The sequence below is a fragment of the Eleginops maclovinus genome, chromosome 5 (genome assembly GCF_036324505.1).
Source record: "Eleginops maclovinus isolate JMC-PN-2008 ecotype Puerto Natales chromosome 5, JC_Emac_rtc_rv5, whole genome shotgun sequence".
NCBI lineage: Eukaryota > Metazoa > Chordata > Actinopteri > Perciformes > Eleginopidae > Eleginops > Eleginops maclovinus.
The window spans coordinates 10,845,759-10,861,880 of NC_086353.1; the positions used below are offsets into that span (position 1 = coordinate 10,845,759).

Sequence of the window (16,122 nt, forward strand, 5' to 3'; positions counted from 1 at the left end):
TTAGAATATCAACATCTGTATCAGGCTAAAGGAACAGGTCAGGCTATAACTAAATCCAAAACAGAAATGGCTTTTGAAACCCTACACTGGAAAATATTTGGTACATCTGTCATGGTAATAACACTATCAGGAATTTAAAGAGTGGTTAGTCCAATATATTAAAAGTCTGACAAATCAGGTCAGGTATATTTGATATATTATACACATCTTTATACAGTTCAGCTAGTACACAGTATTTTAGGGGAGGTATATACAGAGAAGTGAGGTTGGGTGGCCTATATCATGCACATCAAACACTTTAAAAGGATTTGGGGGTCTGTCCCCAGGTATAGTATATATACTCTGTGACCTATACCACACACACAAAAGACATGGAGAACTCTCTCCAAGGGCGCGTTCAACCACTATATACATGCTAGAGTGGCACAGGAGTGAAGATTTCAAACAACTGCATCCCTGGCCGGTCTGACAGTCCCCTCACTGACTCAAGATGTCCATTGTTATTTAGCATGCGGCTGGTATTTCCCCCAGCCTTTCACTTTGGGTTTACATTTCTCTCATTCTTTGGCTCTCTCCTCCCTCGTTCCCCTGCACGGCCTAATTGGTCGTCTTTCCCACAGGGAGAGAGACAGGCGGAGATATAAGCCATGCTGAACTAATTGCTTGCGGTGGTCGTGGTGGTGTGGTGTTCTGATGAAATGTAAGGCTGATGCTAGTTTCTCTGCAGGATACGGGGTATGGCTGTTAGGGGACCAGATGTCTTTGACTCATTTTGCCATTTTTTTCCTTTAACATATTTATGGCAGATAGTCATTTTCTCTGCATATTGTTCATTACTTAAGCAGAATTTTTCATTCTATTTGAGAGGAAGGTGTTCATATAAATGTCCACAGGACGAACATGTTAGAAGTCATCACCGGTCTAGACAGGACCTCTCCTCCTGATAACTTACACATGTGAGCATAAAATAAATGTCCAAGTAGAAACACACGCTCAAATAGTTTGTGTGATGGCTTTTTAAAAGCCTCATGCTTAAAGCAAATACACACACACAAATTTCCAGCAATTATCTTTGTTTGGGTGTAAACGATACTGACGCAACACCCAATCCACATTAGATTCAGACATGAGAATTTCATTCAGCCGAGTCCAACATCTGTCAGAAACTCCATTTGACGACACCATAGCAACAACAGCAATAAAGGCTGTGCTGCATAACATGCCATGTTGGAAGCAGTACTGAGATCTTCGAAAAAAAATCAATCTAGTGACTTCAGTGTATAAATACTTTGTACTAAAAATTAAGTATAAAAGCTATAGCATCAAAAAATATAATCATAATAGTACCATTTTCAAAATAAAAAAGAGGGATGAAGTGAAAAGGAATTATTCAGGTAAAATAAAATACAATTTAAAATCTTACCTGTACAAAACTCGAGAAACTATGTGCTTTGTAACTTTCGGAAACTAAAGTCGGGAGCAAGGCTCTCACCCACTATAATGTCATGTACCAGTCAGTCATGCAGCCCCACTGACCCTCACCCTTCTGCTCCCCATGGACCAACCCCGTCTGCCTCGGTAACTAAACATCTAGTCCTGACCCCCAGGAGGCCTCCAGAGACTAATGACAATAACGGCGTTTGCTTGCCAAATAGATTAGGGCTGTGGTGTGACACTGATGCTGAGGGAGATAGTCGGTGTCTGCTGATAGACTGACCACCCAGGAGCTTCGGAGGCCAGAGTCTGGGTTCATCCCATCTTAGAAATTTTCAGACACATCAGTAAGACAAATCACAGAGAAAAGGAATAATTGGTGAGAGCTCCGGACAGACCGAGACAACCCCCGAACCTCCCTCACCACTCCCTCCGTTCCCCCTGCTTATGGTTCAAAGATCTTTTTGGACCACAAAAGGCGCGGATGACCTTTAAAGAAAAGGAAATTATTTTATTTTAACAAGGTCAATTTGATGCTCATCATTTTTCTCACAGCATAATAGAAGAAGACAAAAACGTTTAATGGTTTGTGGCCTAAAGTATTGAATAGCCATTCAAATTGTTTTATATATTTCTTCATTTTTTCTAATACAACATCTGATATAGTGTGAGAATTAGCGTGAGCTCTGCTTTGGCTAAATGCTAATGTGAGCATGCTAACATGCTGATGTAAAGCAGGAATAATCATCACCATGTCCTGCATCTTAATTTACCATGTGACCATGCTAACTAATCAGCAACAAACCTTAAGTATAGCTGTAATGTCGTCTTAAGTATTGAGCCCAAAATCAAATATATATATTTAATTGTTTTTAAATATTTCAGGCTGGACCGACCGACTGCTGCTGTGTCGCTATCATATCTCAATATGGTTCTGTGATGATATTTTAAAATGTTTGTAATAATATCTTACAGGCACTGTGCCATTGGTCTGCCAGTAAATTACTTTTAATGTTGATGTTATATGTATTTGTTAAGGTAGGATATTCAGTTGGTAGAGGAACCCATATGTGCCACTTTGTAATTTTGTGTTGGCACAATAACTAGGATTACATTGTTGTCACTGAAACCCTGACGTTAAGCAAACGTGGAACATTTTAAAAAGATTTAAAAGATTTCTCGAGTCGGGTTCAAGTTACCTTGCCTCTCACTATGAACAATTTCAGATGTGGAAACATCACTAGCAGGATGTATTACTTTAAGCAAACCTTTCATTAACCATGTGAACTGATTCAATTGCCATTTCTAGATTCCAACAGTTGCCATTTTAATTAGGGGGCGAGAGGGAAAAGAGCTGGAAAAAAGATTTACCGGGTGAAAGTAGACCACGTTTTAAAAGTTAAACTACGCTGTTAAACAAAATAGGTGTTTTCTTGACAACTCTCATTTCCCAACTATACTGAGTGCATTTACTTGCTCTACATGTTTTTTTCAAACACTTTCAAATGCTGCCCCTCACCCACAGTCCCTTTAGACATCCCTTCTAGTCCAAACAGTACGAACCTACTTGAGATGCAAGCCACCTGCAGGATTCACGGGGTTGCAGAAGTGGCCCTCAACAAACTGAGGATTAGCTCTGTAGAGAAGGGCTGCTCAAGCACCGACATTGCCTGATGGTGATGCCTAAGCTCTGGGGAACTCACACTACTCTGCAAGAGACCCTTTGGTCCTGTAGACTAATCTGCCACACTAATCCAACCCAACTCAAAGCCTCCACTCCTCAATTCCCACCAACATCAACTAAAACAAGTGGTAATGACTCTGTGAATCAGGCTTAGCTTTTTTATGTGACAGCATTGGACCAGCAGAACAAAAAAATAAATAAGGAGTATGTAAGGAATATAAATGAGGAATATAAGCATGTATTATATTTAATTTCCCTTCTTCTAGGTTCAACAAAATAAACAATCTCCTAAGAAGTGTTTTAATTTAACCCTAACCCTAATCTCAAAGACCTTTGTGTTAAAGGCAAAAAAGTAAAACAATTTAAAAAGTGTTGTTTTTCTTATAAATTCAGATTTCTTAAATAATTCATCTTTTGTTTTGTTTTTCCACATTTGTCTCTTTTGGTCAAGCCCTATGTATTGCAGGGTACAAATAATAATGAGGTATTTCAACTTGGGAATTGCTAAAAAAAACAAAACAAGCCTGTGCAGCAGAAGAATCCAGTATGTTTCAACACAATGGATGTTTCACAACACTTCGGGCACCAGTCATGCACAGTATGCCTCAGTAAAAACATGCTTGAGCAATATGTGGGTCCTTCCCTTTCGGACAGATGACCCGACCCACAGCTTAACTTTCTCTCCTGCAGCTTTCTGAAATTCTCCAGTGCAGACTCACAAAACTGTTACGCCCCTAACTGGGTGCAATGTCTGATAGTTTAGATTGGTAATCTCACAGTGAAGAACATTTTTCAAATTTCTTGAAATGTTTCCATCTTTTTAGCACAACTTTAATCTGTAAAAACTAAGAAGCCTCTTTTACAACAACGGAGCTAACAATAGATATGTTAAGTATGCTCTGGCCTGTCAAACCAGACGTTTCTAGCTTCACAAGGAGTTGGCTGAGACATAACACCAAACGCTGGCTTTGGGTGAGAGGTGGTTTCAAAAATAAATAAAGCCTTAAATCTAAGGAATTATAAACACGCTGCCATGGAGAAAGAGGGAAAGCCCTCCAAACAATTTGTGGCATGTAGTATTTTCAATTCTTTCTCTGCTTGACACAAAGACGAGTGTCAAACAACTGAGGAGACGAACAAGGGGATGACAGAGAGGAATGGAAAAAAGAAAGAGAGCATTGAGGTGAGTGTGAGGAAGACCATGGGGGAAATTTTCCATTCACAGAATGGAACACACACACAAAAACACACTCATACTCGCAAACACAAATGCATGCACAAGAACATCTTATGCATATACATATTAGTTGACACCTTTGGAAACTGTTGGTGCACACTAAGTTAGCACAATGCACATACATGCAATGCATATAATCATGCAATTGAACACAGGCACGCAGACGCGCGCACACACACACACACACACACGCCATGAATATTCTTTAGCTTGGAACTGAGGGGGGGGGGGGGTTAGGGTTGCAAAAGAACAAGTTAAACAAAAAGAAAGACAGAAAGAAAGAGTCCTGATTCTAATACAATATAAGCTCTGGGATCTACAAACAAACTCACGCTCGGGCACCATGGGGACACGACCGACAGAACGAGGCATTGGGAAGGCTGACCTTCCTGCAGCCTGCTCTGCTTCTGTCTGTGACCGCCAGGTCTCCTAGCACAACAATGCAGCCTTTTCCATAGCAATGCTGTCTGGCGTTTCACTGGGCAAACTGAGCCAGGATGAAGCTCTCCCATTCCACAGATTGGCCTTAGCTAGTTAACACACCTCTCATGGCAGCTGTTTTCCTCTGAAAAGCATAACTTTTTCAAAAATGGCAAACAAAAGTTAAACTCAATGCAGCAGATGGGTGGTAAAAGGGAAGAAGAGTCATGTCACAAGGCTTCTTAGTGTACAGTCGAGATAACACATTCAAATCTGGAGTAACTAATACCTCATGCCACACCTACACTGGAGGAAAAGCTTTAGCAGCACGCTAGCAGCCTTACATAGGATGCAATCAGGAATAGTATAGATTTGTAGGATAGCTATGGACAACTGCTATACATAGACAAAGTGTCTCCTGCAGCTGATTTTCAACCCAAAATACTAATTTGGGGATTCCTCAAAGGACTAATATGAAGAACCCTTTTTTACGGCCAGGACACTATGCTAGCAGGCGTGACAGACAGAGCCAGTCTACCCACATCCTCTGTGCCAAGAGGGCTTGTTCCCATCAGCGTCATATTTTCTGCACCATTAAGCACCATTCTTTCCAGAAAAAAAGGCCAATTGTAAGTAGTTAAAACATGGCTCATATCCTGAATGCTAAATAATAATTTTACATTGCTAGAAATGTGCTGAACCCAACAATACGTATTGTCAAAGGGGTTCTTTTGTCCAATTATGCGTCCCACACAAGCCAGAGATACTTGCTCTCAAAAAACTATAGTCTGTTAGATATCTGCTCTGTGGACTGCAGGAATGTAAGAAAAGGATAAAACTGATAATCATTTATATAAATAAACTGAATATTTGTAATTTGCTTTCAAGGACACAGATCAGATATCAGACCTTCATTATACTAGACCAAGATACTCCTCTGTTATGAAAAAACAAGGCAGGCTCACCACAGGAGGCTGACTTTGTCTCCACAAGCTTCACCCGTCGTGTCTCGTTACGAATCCTATCGTCCGTCTTGTCCACAAGATGTGTAAGGTCGTCAATGATTTCTGTGAGGAAAAGATAGAGAAGAAAGAATGTCAATATGATTCATTTAATCTGGCTATTGTTGTGACGTCAGTGTTTCTTCTGGTTTTATTTCCTTTTAGACCCCCCAATAAGTTTAGTGTAGTAAAAGAAATTACTCAAATGATAAAATGACAGGTTAAAGGACTTGACATAAGAACAGTCAACAACTTCAAAAAACAGGCTGCAACCGCACAGACATGAGTAGTGGTGATGAAGGGAGTGGGTTGTGTGAAAGCACTCCTCACTCTTTCAAATGGTTTCACTACTTCCTGCATCCATTCTGGATTTAATCAGGTCCTTATTGTTCATGAGTTTTAAAGACGTAAGCCCAGGCTTCAGGGACTATGCCTGGGCGTCTAACGAAAGAGAGTGTGTGTTTTGTGTATATGTGTGTGTATTTAGCTGTGTGGATACGGGTCCTTCAGTAGGAGTTCCTGACTTGAAGGTTGTCCAGATGGAAGCCTGTGTGATTTGTTAGCGCCAGCCACGGTGTTGACACGGCCTCTCCAGAGGGTCTGGCCCAAAAACAAAAACAGATAACTGCTGAAAGATTTCAAAATTCTTGATTTGTTAAGGTTAAACATCAAAAGGTGATATTTGTCAGAGATCATTTTTACTTGGAGTAGTGGTTTTCAGTCAGAACTTAAATGGAAACCATAACTCATAAATTGTCTCAAATAACCAGTCGCTCATTATTCATACTGCCCTAATAACACAACATTATGAATCATCATTACTCTTTGTGTATGAGTTTTATTACGTTTCAGAACTAGAATTGTAAGCCGTTTTTATTTCTACTCCAACAGTGACTACTCCAGAAGCCTTCGGAATTGGTATGGCAAAAAAATTAGTGGCTGAAGAACAAAGAAATCAGTAAGACAGAAACCAAAGTCGAGTCAAAGGAAGGGGAGTTCCTCACAGACTTGTATCACCCTCTGATAAATGGACACTTCACAGAGATGGGAAGCTACACTCACCCATAAAGCAAGTTCAGTGCCAAGTTAAACACAATGCTCCTTCAGGGAGAGAATAACATTTTATGGCTGCTGTTATACGGTAAAATAGTACAGTCAGCACAGTCAGTATAATCTAAGCTTACAAATTCCCACAGGTGAGAGCTAAGGGTCGTCTGCATCATTTGTCTTTGTGAGCTTACTTGTCTTAAGCTCAAGCTGCGTTTAAATTGTATCGACAAGAGTACATGTTTCCTCAACTACAAACCATCACAGCTTGACAAGACAGTCAGAGTTTTGGCTGACATCAGATGATTAAGTTGCACCAATAATTTCGAGGAAGGAAAGCATGTCAGTTTGGAAGGCCAGAGTGTACAAGGGCAAGGACGAGGGGATGGGAGACGTGAGAGCGCAGTATGTACAGTGTCCCTGCAGACTCCCACATCATCATCCACGCATCAGGCAACAATTTAGAAGGAAGAAACTCTTCCTTCACTGGCGGGCAAGGGTTGTAGACGCTGAACCATTTGTGCGGCGAGCCACTCCAACTATTCATAAAGGATGTTTTTGGTTTGCACTGCCAAGACTCTTTTCTGGTCTTGCAATAACATCTCAATTTATTGATGAATTCTTGTCCGTGCTGAGATTTAGAAGTGAATGTGACCTTTGACTACAGCTGCAATAAAACACAAGGTATAGGCTTTTCTTTTGCATAGTCATTCAATTCACCCTGATATCGAGTCATGTTTTTAACAACATAATTCTCAATTTCCTTTTCTAACTTCTGCTTCCATGTATGACAGCTGCTGGCCCTGGTTTGGATCTGCCAGACCACAAAGAAAGCCCTGTTTCAGGCAAGGGTTGGTTGTTTAAAATGTTATTACTCTGGATAAACCTCCAAAGCCACAGTGTTGGAGAGCATGGCACGTGCACAAACATAGATTCATTTTTTTCTTGTGCTAGTTGTTTTAAGATGCAATAATTAAGTCATATTAGTCCTTCGAAGCACAAGGGATGATGTGTGTACTCTATCTGAATGATTATTAATAAGTATTGTACTCATTAATCTCTGGAGCTGGATGTTTTTACACATCTGCAGTTTATAATATCCAAAGATCCTATTGATTAACCACAAAAAAAGATACTTTCTCCCTATTGGAATGAGCAACATTTTCAGAGCGCTTGGCTAAGCCCTCTGCAGGTGCTGGTGTATAAAATGAGACTTAGAATATAGATATCATCTAAAGGAGTCTGTTTGACAGTGAAACCAATTCCATATGCCCCTATGGCTTGATAAGTTTAAGTCTGGTATTTATGGGAGTAAAACGCATTTAATCATCATCCTATAGTAAAGCCCAAGTAATTTGTGCTAAATTATAAATACAGAGACTTAAAGCAGGATGCCAGCTCTCTTTCTTGTGTCTCTGCTATCAACAGTGCCTTTTAGTCACACACAAAAATAAATGTACGTAAAATCTGGCCCTTCTGTGTAAAGGAACGAGGGCCCTGGAGCACATACACCAATGGGAGACAGATGTTGCTCTCATATGACGTCACCCACTCCCTCATGCCTCACACTCCCTGTGCAATCTCAACGCCATTTCATCTCTGTTCCAATACTTTGCAGGTTTTACATAAACAACCTCTCGCTGCGACCATCCCGCTCTTGGAGGGCTAACTAGTTAACAGGTCTGTTTCTATCCCTGCTGTCAGCGTCATCTGGAACCACGTACAGACACCTCCTATCCCTGAGACTAGCTGACGTTGGTCTGGGCTAAATTATTACGTGGCCAAGGCACAAACTAGAAGAACACAAGGGCTACGTTTTGACAGTTAAAGTATACCAATATTCGATTGTGTACAAAGGCAGATGAAGCATCGCCACTCAATTTCTGGGTGTTTACAGCATACCCACGCAACAGCCTCATAGCTGGACTAAAAGGTGTCACACAGACGCAATAACCCCTCCAGTTGCTGTCTCCACTTAATTACGCTATTGAAAAGCAGTGTTATCTCTTAGAGAAGTTTTAACCAAATATCAAATAGTCCATGCTAAAGTAGAGAACTGTTTTATATAATAATTGTATATCATTCTTGCATTATTTCCATCATAAACCCATTGCTTCTAATTCCTCTGGAATTTGGCTCAATTCTTATTTAATGAACTTTGGATTCTGTAAACCAATTGATCTCTAAGATTCTCCAAGTAAGGTATAACACCAATAAAATAAGTCATATCTAAGGTCATTAAAGAACTGCTGAGATTTGATACATTATCCAGACCTACAAAGGCAAGTGGGGAGCAAGGAAAAAATAACAGGATAACAGGGAAAAGTTGTCAGGTGAGTTAGACTGATGCAGAGAACAGGAGACGTACAAGGAAATGAATGAAACCCTTATTAGTCACATGCATGCACACAGCAGAGCACACACAGTGAAATTGGTCCTCTGCATTTAACCCATCCTAGTATAGGAGCAGTGGGCAGCTATCGTGCAGCGCCCGGGGAGCAATGGGGAGGGGGGATTGGAGGTGTCCGGTGCCTTGCTCAAGGGCACCACAGTAGGGCCTAGGAGGTGAACCTCTCCAAGTAGCAGTCCACTTTCCATATTTCATGTCTGTTTGGGGACTTGAACTGGTGACCCTACGATTCCCAGTCCAAGCCCCTACTGACTGAGCCACTGCTGGACACTGCTGAAGCAGAGATAAGGGGATTCAGAAATAGGATTCTGCATGTAATCCTTTAGTTTTCATCTTTTAAGATGTGATTCTGCCACAGCCGGAGAAACTGCGATGCCTGTGAGGATGCAATGAAGACACTTAAGGATCCCCACAGATAGTCATTAAATACCACATTGGGTAAATGCGAGTCTGGCACAAGGTCTAAACATCCATTTTAAAGCCAATCATCAAATGGTATTATAAAGCCTAATTCAAGTCAGGCATCAGATATGAAACTCACACGCAGGAGCATGGTGAGAAGTTTGAGACACTATTTTAATGATCAAATTCCTGCATCCCAGATCTATATCCGCAACATGCCTTGGAAAATTGCTGACTCATCTTCTCGAGTCTAAAGCAGAGGTGGTTTGGGTTTGTGTGTGTGCATGTGGTGGAAGCACTGCCATAAACACTGACACCCCAGCATGGCTCCAGGATGTGCTGTATTAACTCTGTGTGTTATTGTAGGACTTGTTCCCAGAGAGGGCACAGCGCACAGAGAAAACGCTTGTTTTCTCTCACCAATTTAAACGCAATCTGACTCAGTGGGGCTAATTCTGTTGTGCTTGTTCAGGAGATGATTTCTCCTGGGGAAATGGAGAAAGAGGGAAGTAAAGATGGACAGTTTTTTCACTCAACCCTCCTCCTCTATCCCTTGTTGTAATGCAAGGGGGTCTGTTCACAACTGTTACCAATTGGCCCTGGTGTGACTGACTGTGTATAGAGGGTAGAACTTTGTTGCCAACGAAAACACACACATTTCTGGATGTAACGGGAACTTCACTTGGCACACACAGGGCACTCAGCATGATGATACAACTCAGGGCAATTATTGTATTTACAAGAAGTTACACGGTCTTGGAAGACTTTCTTTCAACCTCTTTCTTTTTTCTGTCCACTCTTGGTTGCTTATTGCAAACAAACTCACCCTGAGGATCTTTTGGGAGTGAGAATTGGGAAGAATTTCAATCAAAATCTAACACTTAAACCACTTTTTAAAACTGAGTGTAAAACCCATAAAAAAGGGCATGCCTGCCAAAAGAAATATCTCAATTAAAGAGCAGTAAAAACTGCAATGTCTATCCAGGGAAGCTTTGGTATAGAAATAATGTGTTTGGCCAATCTGACATGTTAGTAGTGAGGACAGATAAACACAGCCACTTTCTTGTCCTAACAATCCTCTAGCACAACAATAAAATGGCAGTTTATTTATAAATGTTGGACAGTAAAATGAATTGCTTTCTTCTGTGGTGTCAAACAGTCATAATGGGATTCAATAAAAATCAATGAGCAAGTAACATCGCTATAGTTGTTGCTAAGTGAAAAAGAGGTAATGTCCAAAAATCTGAATAGACCTTTAACATAACGGATGGACTGAGCAAACACATTGATTGTTGTTAGTATTTTCAACTCGATACTGCATGTCTTTTTAAGCATCTAACCTCTTTTTGTGTCTTCTGAAAGAATGTGTATGAATATGCTGGTGGGGTTTGTGAGGGCATCACCATCCACACACTTCACCCTTCCAACATCTGGCCTTCTGAAGTACCGGGCCATATGTGAGATTAGTCTCACTGCTGGATATTATCGCACCCCCCTGGCCTCAATGAACCTCTGAGTCCCTCCAAACGGACTGACAGGCTCCCCCAGTCAACACTTTGGGGGGTAAGTGAACCTTATTGCATCATTATACATTTTCTCTGTTATAGGTAGTGGATAGCCGAGTGATGACAAACAGCTTGCTTTATACAGATTATGCCACTGCTACATTTGTCCAGCACATTGATTATTCATTTTCTGGAGCAGCAGGCTCTACAAAACAAAACGCTGTATCGGAGCGATTTCCGTCAACATTTTTGTCAACCTTGGAATAAATGTAACTTTACAAATCCAGTGGGATAACATTTAGCCTCCTGACAGCTGAAAGGAGCAACTCTTCTCCTCTAAATGTTTGATTAAAACAGTGTTAGCGCTGTTGGACCGGAGCCCTTTTCGCTCTCAATCGAAAATCAGGTATTCTCAATGACAATGGTATGAATGTAAATGTATAATTTCATTAACTTGAAAACAGAGCCACATTGTGAAAAAAGGCATAAACTTTGTTACAAACAGTCCTGATATGACTTGAACTTGGCTTCCAAATAAAAAAAAGTATATATAAAGATAACAGCAGTGACCACCAATGTGACCACCATTACATATGTGGTCTCAAAATTTCTAGCCTTAATCCTGACCATTTGTGTGCCAATTTGAAACAGAAACTATGTGTCCACGGACAGCTTCACCTCGCTAACCCTGCTACGTTTACCCCTAGATACATCACCTAACATGATGGACAACAAAAAGAATGACCAACTGATGAATGCATTTCTCAAAGGTGGACTTCCATTTGAAGAACACACTTCAAAGAAAAAGCACATAAATTAAGAAAAGAAAAAACGTTAGCTTTAGCACGTACAGACCATTGGGTTGTTTGCAGATACATACTTATTGCATGACATTCATCTCACCCTGCCTATACCTTGACAGATTTGGATTAAAAATGTCCCTGAACTTTCATCGTACTATTGCTATTTTAAACATGATTCAGCATGTTGGTAAGGCATGTTTGGATAGCCTGACATGATGCTATCACTATCACTTTGCACTTCTAATAGTCAGCCATGTTGAACAGCAACAAAGGGATCATTGGAAAATATTGATGTTTTGTGTTTATTAATTTATTAAATATATTTTAAAGGTCTTCCTTCCTACAGTTGCCCATCCTATGATGATCCATTGTATCACACAGAATTACACAGATCATATTAATTTAGCCTTGATCAGAGGAAATCTGGGCCTATTCTGTGGAGTTTTGCATGATTACAATAAGAGTCACGCTTTTTTTTTTTACCTGGATAGTAAATCTGCAAAGACTGAAAATGCTCAGCTCTCTGCATATAACCCGCGATCCTGCTCACAAACCCAAAAACAAGTGAGTCATGCTCTCTTCTTAAAAAACTACGAATTTGTCAGCAAAATAAGAGGTGTCGTTAGGACCTTCCGCCATGTGTTGCCTCTATTCCATTTTCAGCAATTACAAACCATTGCTGTTCAAGACAGCTGGAAACCATCGATAGGATCTCGCAATAATTAAGATCAAACCCATAATGTCATCCAGAGATGAATGAAGACAAAAACATGGAAATAAGACAGGAAATAATAAGAGCAATGAGGAACATTTGTACCGCTTTACCAGCTTTTCAGAATGAATGCAACTATTTCCGAGTATGGCTGCCAAATGTACCAGTATCCCTAATCATATCAGGCATCATATTATCATGAATACAATGGACATCAATTGATAAATACACACATTATTAACTCCGTCATTTAAGGATTAATGAAAAAAACAATTCACATACGCAGAACACAGTGAAAAGGCCAGCATCACTGAGGAAAAGTCTGATAATCACCAGGCTTTCCCCCATCCTCCTTATGGCCAGGTGCCACCGAACAATGTGTGCATGATGAGAATGAGGGTGCCAGCAGCAGCAGCAGCAGCGTGAGGCAGGGACCACCCTGTCACTGGCACAGAACCTCCAAACCAGTCGCTGTTGCACTTCATCACTACTATCACACTTCATTAGCAGGGACACCCAGGAGGGGGGGACATACTGACAGGCTATGAACTGATAGAATAAAAAAGTATGAAATAAGTTTGATTGGATTAGATTCATATGGTTGGACACAATACCAGTGAACTACCTTCTGAAATCTGGCACAGTTTCCAGTCTATCCTCTCTACCATCTGGTGACTGTATTGCATTGTAGACAAAAACACCAATACGCTGTACATTAATTTCCCCTAAAATTGATCTTAGTGACTTGGTGAATTCTTGTATGAAAACAACATATTTTACCAGGAATTATCTTAAATTAACCAGTAGATTCCACAACTATTACATATATAAATAGACAAATAATATATAAGACAATCGTGGGTTATGTAGGCGTTGCATGAGATTGATTACATACAAGAAAATGTATATAATAGTGTAACATAAATCAGAATTGAAAAGTGTCAACCTTTTTATGTTGTTATCCCACTGTCTACAAAGCAGTGTTGGAAGTAGCATGGCCTTAAACCAAAATAATACATATGACTTCTGATGGTGATCATTTTTTGCACATTGCAACCTATAGCTGCTACATCAATTTGTATAGCATCTGAGTGTGTTTTTTAATAACACTAAATATCAGTTAACTATTAATTATCTATATTACAAGGGACGGAAGAGATGGAGAGAAACAGACTGGGAATTTCTCATTAACTGAACAACTGTGTTTTAATTGAAATAATCTGAGTCTAATAACTCGATAAACCCAGCAGTGAGTAGAGCTTCCTGGCAATTCATCGGCTGGCCGACCGACTGACTGAGGAGTTATGGAGAAGACTTTGATCTTCATGCCAGACCCTCGCTTCGCTCATAATGCACTCACACGCATGGAGACACATATGCTCCCATGCTCAGACGCTGACACAAACACACGTGTATCCAAACTGATCTATGAACATCATACAGACAAGCACACCATAACAGGCACGCAAATAGAGGAAGGCGCACACACACTTGCACACCCACACACTTCCCGGATGTGACAGGATTCTGACAAACATTTGCCGCGCAGACTGATGAGGAGTCATCTTTACTGTGTTAACCCACAGTGTTATGTGGAGGGAGAACAGGAGCAGGAAGAAACACAGAGCCATATCACCTCTGATAGAGGTGTTTTATTGTGGAAAAGAGTATTCAGAGCCAGCTGTTATTTATCTGCTGAAGATTAGTGGGGATGCGGAACATAAAACATCACAGAGTTGTTGTTCAGCCTGGAAAAAGTCTCAGATAAGGCAGGATCAAATTTTGCTTTGTGGCTGTCGGTGGACTTTACTAAGTTCAAAGTCCAAATACGTGATATTACTTCCCAGATAGAAGAATATCAGTAGCTAGAAAAACAGCATGTTATTTGAGCAAAATTGAAGTTTTGTTGTAGTTTCTAATAGGTGTAAAAAAAGACTGCAACATTTGCAGTTAACAGAAGCATTTCATACGGAAGGAAGGGGTGTGTAAAAAACAAATAGAGAGTGGTAAGAAATTGCAGGAAGAGCCAAATTTGGTGATGATGGAAACAGGGTGCAAAGTCAGGTGCACCATGCACAGATTTTGTGGCTGGACCTTTTTCACATCCTGGCCAGATGTTGGCAATCCTCTGGCCAGTGACCTTCTCAAACAGCTGTGTAAGGTGAGCCCTTAAAGTACAACAGGTGCAGGACAGGGGTTAAACAATCATACTTCCCCTGGTAAAACAACATGCCCACATGATGACAGAATGAGACAAACACTGGTAAATATAAATGCAGGCTATGAATGCTAAGGGTTAGCATTTTTGAATCTCGAACTGACAGAGGGGGTCACACTTGGCATACAAAGGAGGCACATCATTGCTAAAAGTGTTGGTGAGTACTGCGATGGATTTAAGGTAATTGCGCTCTATACTCATGGAGGCCAGAATAAATGTTTGGCCAGCAGTGCGGCTGAAACAACTTCCCATCCTGAGAGGAAACAGCCTCCCACATAACTTTTAGACAGGAGCGATGCAGGGCATTGAGCTTACAGCAAAAACATGAAGCAACAAGACCACATGCTCCCCTGTGAGCTACACTGACTGTTAAAAAAAACATGGATGCACAGCCAGCCAGCTACGGAGTAAAACCACAAGCATGCGCACGTGTAAGTGTAGTCCTAGTAGCTCTCTCACACACAGAGCATACAAGACCTATGAATTAACAACCAACCAACACCAGAGTACAAGTCTTATTGCCGCACTGTCGTCGCTATAAAGTCTGACAGCACACCACAAGCGTCTGCCATTTAAACAGCTGCACCTACAGCTGTCATGCAATTACAAAGCTCCTCCAGGAGGTGAAAAGGAGGAGGCGCTGATTACTGGAGAAGAAAAGCCTCGGAGGAATTAAACTAATTAACAAATCCTGTGTGAGATCCTGTGAATCCCTCCTCATCTGCCCTAAAATTGGATCATTTCATCAACCATAACACATTTATCCCACGGAGGAGAAAGCACACATCAGTGAACCATTCCAGTAGGGAGGTGTAAACACAGAAAGTTAGCTCCAAAGCTGGTGCACCATCACTGCTGCCTCTACTGCCCACTAGTGGGTTCATGTGTGTGCTGCATGAGGGACAGGTGATTCTTGATATTTCTTTATTTTATTTAAATTGATTTGTTTTATTTTAATCAATAGTTAAGGGGAAATATTACGTTTATTAAGATAAATATTATGATATTGAAGATTTAAGAAAAGGTGTTACCATAAACAATATGATATAATATTGAGAAACCACCCATATATGTATTAAAAAAAACAATGTATGTTTATCTTCTTTAGTCTGGAAAGCGCAGATATGCCCACATGCGCAGCCTCTATTGAATGCTTAACAATAGCACCTTGGAAACCAAACGGGAGGCTGGTATTAAGCCAAGAGTAAAAACTGATGAGAATGATTGGATAACAGATCAAAAGCATTTT

General features: G+C 40.6%; 1 protein-coding gene across 1 annotated transcript in view; it reads right to left on the reverse strand.

Annotated features, from left to right (window-relative positions):
• Window positions 1–16,122, reverse strand: part of stx8 (syntaxin 8) — a 34,876-nt gene that overhangs the window by 2,122 nt on the left and 16,632 nt on the right. Inside the window, exon 7 of the mRNA XM_063883961.1 lies at window positions 5,741–5,842. Coding sequence (XP_063740031.1) covers window positions 5,741–5,842 — 102 coding nt within the window. The remainder of the gene's footprint in view (window positions 1–5,740; window positions 5,843–16,122) is intronic.